At 40.9% G+C, this 5315-nt stretch overlaps 1 protein-coding gene across 1 annotated transcript in view; it reads left to right on the forward strand.

Annotated features, from left to right (window-relative positions):
• LOC106530723 (gamma-aminobutyric acid type B receptor subunit 1) overlaps positions 1–5315 on the forward strand; it is a gene marked incomplete at its 5' end in the record, with an annotated part of 35803 nt that overhangs the window by 12072 nt on the left and 18416 nt on the right. Inside the window, 2 exon segments of the mRNA XM_014026412.1 lie at positions 237–347; positions 5103–5196. Coding sequence (XP_013881866.1) covers positions 237–347; positions 5103–5196 — 205 coding nt within the window.

Raw genomic sequence — 5315 nt, forward strand, 5'->3', positions numbered from 1 at the left:
CACACACACACACACACACACACACACACACACACACACACACACACCGGGATAAGACACACATTGAGAAAGGCAATTTGTGCGCAGTCATCCAGAAATCACAAGGACGCCTGTCGTGTTATTGGTCCGGGTAGTTTGTCTTTGTTTGCGGAGCAGCTCGTGATGCCCTTGGAATGTGATGACCGTTGTGTTTGTGTGTGTTTGTGTGCGTGTTTGTGTCTTTGCTCCCACTACAGCAACCCTTGGAGCCGTGGAAACTCTACGCAACAGTTGGAGTGCTGCTGGCCATCGACTTCCTGTCTCTGGTGATCTGGCAGATCGTGGATCCTCTGCACATCACAGTGGAGGTAACGCACCACAGATTAATGAGATGATTGTGTGTTCGGCCGCCGTCATCGCTCTCGAAGTAATGACACGTCGAGCCCAGGCTGGAAAACAAAACATCCTTCTGCTTTCAGTCATCTCAAACTCAAAGAGAGGTTTGAAAACAAAGAAAAAGGTTAATTTATTTGATAAAACAGTTTGAGAATGTTTAGACCTGCTGGAAAAACTCACAGAAAGTTCAGCTTCCTGCAGTGATTTAACAGAGAGGATGTAAGAAGGTTCACCGCCTTCTAAAAGGATTCAAACCTAACCTCAAGTGGGAAAAAATAAAACCACACAACAGATTTCACTGTCATTAATTATTAAACAAAACCAAAACAGGAGCGCTGTGTGTGAAAATCAGCGTACACTCCTGCTGCTTCCACAGGATCAGGTCAGAGGGAGGGTGGGATTCTTCCACCTGGACCAGCTCTGAGACCACCACAGACCTGTCAAAGCTCTGAGACCACCACAGACCTGTCAAAGCTCTGAGACCACCACAGACCTGTCAAAGCTCTGAGACCACCACAGACCTGTCAAAGCTCTGAGACCACCACAGACCTGTCAAAGCTCTGAGACCACCACAGACCTGTCAAAGCTCTGAGACCACTACAGACCTGTCAAAGTTCCTCTACAGAAATGAGTTTCAAACAAGTCTGGACTCAATTAAAATTAAAATAGCATGAAAAGGTACCATAGACCATGACCTCTGTGGACCAAAGGGTTCTAGATGTGAGTCCATCTGCCTGGCAGCTGAAGTTTGGACCAATTCAGTTTTTTATTTAACCTTTATTTAACCAGGTAGCTCTCATTGAGATTAAAAATCTCTTTTTCAAGAGAGACCTGGCCAGGAAGCAGCAGCACACAGGCATTACAAAATTCAAAACTACAGCTATTAAACTACATTATAAAATAAAACAAAGAAGAAACACTCATAAAAGGTAAGATAGGACTAAAATAGAGAAAAAAAAATCAGGTAAAACATTTACAAACAAATGTCTTAAGTATAAACTAATTAAGAATGGCTCTAAAATCATTAAAAGAGACGAACTCTTCCAAGTCTTTCTGCAGTAGATTCCAGGCTGAGGGAGCAGCAGGAGCTTTAATCAGTGTGAACCTTAGGTACTGTTAATAAAATGAACTCATCCGAGCGCAGAAAATGACTTCCTGTGTTGTTATTAATGATATAAAACAGGAGTTGGGGGGCGGAGTAAACCCAAGATTGCTTTATAAACAAGAATATGCCAATGAACAAACCTGCAGGTGGATAAGACAGTCCATCCAACACTGGTCTACAGATGACAGTGGTGAGTAAGGGTCTGACACCAGAGATAAAACACAAGGCTCCATTATACACAGAGTCCAACAGATGCAACCAGTCAGAAGATGCTGCATATAAATCTGTAAGAGTTCAGTCTTACACTCTCATAAAGTTATGAGGATAGTTTATTTAGCAAGGGATCTCTTTTATTTAGAATAAACATTTCTCCAAGTGCAAAAATGAATGGACACAAAAAGTGACTCTCAGTCAGTGGATGTTGATTTGATCCATAAATATGCAATCTTTTATTTTACAAATCATACAGAATCACTAACCTACACTTAATTGTGGCAATCAGTTTCCTATAAAAGTTTAGAACCGACAATAACAAGCTTCTAGCTTCTTAAATTGTCAATAAACACTTAAATAGAACACAAATGTCAGCTTTGATGTTGAATACCAGACAATTTGAGGCATTTATCTTAGAGTTGGCAAGGAAGACTTTAAGAAAAAGAGGAACGTAAGATGTTAGATTTTTCTATACTTTATCTTAAATAATGTGGGTTTTAACCAGAAGGGCGAAGCGTTTTGTGCTCGGCTTCGGTCAGACAGCGACGTTCACACACAGCCAGCGTATTTACCTTGAGATGATGTTCTGTCACCTGCCAGGTATGTCGGGGCTTCTGCTAAGAAAATCCGCCCAGGACAGTCCACCAGAGTGACCCAGGCGTGTAGGTGTACTCGCTTTGTCCACGTCAAGCCGTAGAAAAAGGCGAAGCCCCCACTGGAACCCAGGCTCAAAATAAAACTTCAGTCTGAAAGTTTTCTTAAGTGGATCGACCAGGCGTTGGATCTGATCCAGGCTGTGAGGTTTCCTCGTTGGCGTGAAGGGGCCAAAACCTGTCACAGCTCAGCTTCTGACTCCCAGAGAGTCTAGCTGTCAGAGTGACTGACGGCGGTCCGTCACTTACTGCCGTCCGGGTGGAAACTGTTACTAAGAAGCTTAGAGAATCTAAGTTCTGCCCTCCGGAAGGTTAGATTGGAAAAGTTAAATCAAGGAAAATGTTAGTTTCAGAGATTTGCGTGCCTCTGGAAACTAAACAAGATTATTTCTTCTGTGTGGTTCAGAACAAAACATTTCATGACCCATTTAATTATTATCTGATGAAGACTTCTTCAAAACATAACTGAAAGTAAAATGAATTGCTTCAAGTTCAAAACATTTGCAAATATGATTCAGACAAGTAAGACATAGAAATTTCATAAACGTTAAACCATAAAGATTATTTTAGTTAAGTTTTTTCCCCACAAAATCCATACATAGCTGAAATCATACTGAGGGAGAAGAGAGATCTGTCCTCTCTTCTCCTGTAACTTTGATAAACATTCTCTGATTATCAAAATGCGTAATACTTTCAGTTAAGAGAACGCTAAATCAAATAAGAGAAGATTCTTCTGTTTATTATCTGATTTAGAAGGAAGAGAATGTCTCTTTGAAAGGTTAAGGCGACCTGAGGTGGCCCCAATTCAGTTCTAAGAGTTTTTGTCCCTTCGAAGGCCCATCAGAGGACTGAGGTCCCAGACAGTTTACTCGATAATTTCACTCGAGGTGACCCCTACAAATCACATGTCCATAATCTAAGATGGGTAAAAATGTAGCAGCAACAAGACGTTTTCTAACCTCAAAACATTGACAAGCTCTGACTCTAAAATAAAAACCCAGCTTTATCTTCAGCATTTTTATCAGTTGTTGAATGTGAGGAACAAAAGTCAGAGATTCATTAATTACAAAACCTAAGTATTTATACCGAGAGCCATGAAATGTGATGATGGACAGAGACAGATTTGGTTTAGTGTTTGAAAACAGCATTACTTTAGATTTCTGAGAATTCAAAACAAGTTTTAGACGACACAGATTTGACTGAACCACATTAAAAGCACTTTGTACTGAGTTAGCTGCACAATACAAGATGGTGTCATCAGCGTAAAAATGATAGAGCATGTGGCACATTGTTATCTAAATTGTTAGATTCTAAAAAGAAGCGGACGTAGGATAGAGCCTTGGCGAACACCCCTGAATGTTTGAAGACAAGAGGAAGAAAGACCTTCCACCTGTTGGACAAGTAGCTTGTAAACCACTTGACTGTTTGCTGAGAGTCTGATGTCAGAGTCTTCTCAACAATATTTCATGATCAGCTGTATCAAAGGCTTTTCATAAATCCAGAAATAGGGCTGCACAATGTTGTTTTTATCTAAAAAAACCAATATCATCATTGAATAGTTGCTGTAGTAGTACTGTGCATTGCTCTAAAACCAGACTGAGTCAGCTAAAATACTGTTAGAGGTTCAAAAACCTTTTAATCGTTCACTGATTAAAGACTCCAGAACTTTGTCCAGTACAGAGATGGGCCTGTAGTTACTCACATCAGTTCAGTTCAAACTCAGTCCAACAGAACCATGAGGCCAGACACAGCAGCAGGTCTACAACAGAACAAGATCAAGAGAGAAGAATCAAGGTTCTGAAGTGGTCCAGAGTCCAGAACCGGACCTCTGTAGAGGGACAGAACCAGTTTCTGTAGAATAAAGACTGTGGGTTGGATCAGAACTGAATGAAGGACTTCCTGCTTCCCTGTAAAAACCAAACAGCTGCAGCCTGACTCTGTTTATCAACCTTTAATAAAACTAGAAATGATTTCCTCTTTATAACTTTTTATTGTTTCACTAAAACCTTCTGTTCTTCACTTCGGTCTGAACTGATATATTTTAGTTATAACTTCCAATGTTTTTTTTTTATCAAATACAAAATGCCTAAAAGCACAAACTGTGCTGAAACAGCCCTCATTTTAAATGAAACACTAATTATTGCACTTTAATGGGGTATTTTGCTGTTTTAAGTGATGATTGACAGTTCATTTTATTGTATAACAGCTGTAGCGGGAGCTGGTGCTGCAGGCAATAAACTTCATACATTACATCAGAAATCTGTTGCTTTTTGGCTTTTGTTACATTACTTTCTTCTGTTTTACTCTAAAAAGAGTTGAATAAAAATCCCAGTGTTTTAAAGGACAAATAAAGAAGCTTTCTGGTGTTAAACTTGTTAAAACTTAGTCTTTCTAAGGTCACAGATGGTATAAAATCAGGTTTTCTGACACTCTGTCACTGATGAGAGTAAAAAAAGTGATTTGTTGTAAGAAAATCCACACCTGGAGTTAAACTTTGGTCCAAACTTCTAGCTGTTTTTAAAATCTCGTTTCATCTTTATTGGATCGCTGCCGTGCTTTTAATTCAGTCATTTATATCTGTCTGCGGGGACGGACCTCTGCGCTCGGGGGGGATCAGCCCTGCAGGCGTGGGGTTTGTGCTGACTGTGCAGTTTTACCTCTGCTGTCTCATTGTTTCCTTTTATCTGACCGTTTTTCTCTCTCCTCTATCTCCTTTATCCTCCCCTCTCCTCGCTCCTCGCCCGCCGTGCGAGCAGAAGTTCACTAAGGAGGCTCCTAAAGGAGATCTGGACGTCCTGATCCAGCCTCTGCTGGAGCACTGCAGCTCAGAGAAGATGAACACGTGGCTCGGTATCTGCTCTCTTCCTCCCTCTGTGCTGGCGTTTGTGTATTTTGTGCGTGCACACAGGCGCGTCACAGCCACTCACTCTGCATTAAACAGGCCTCATATCACAGCCAAGCCCCACCAC

Source organism: Austrofundulus limnaeus, unplaced genomic scaffold, assembly GCF_001266775.1.
Source record: "Austrofundulus limnaeus strain Quisiro unplaced genomic scaffold, Austrofundulus_limnaeus-1.0 Scaffold552, whole genome shotgun sequence".
NCBI classification, from domain to species: domain Eukaryota; kingdom Metazoa; phylum Chordata; class Actinopteri; order Cyprinodontiformes; family Rivulidae; genus Austrofundulus; species Austrofundulus limnaeus.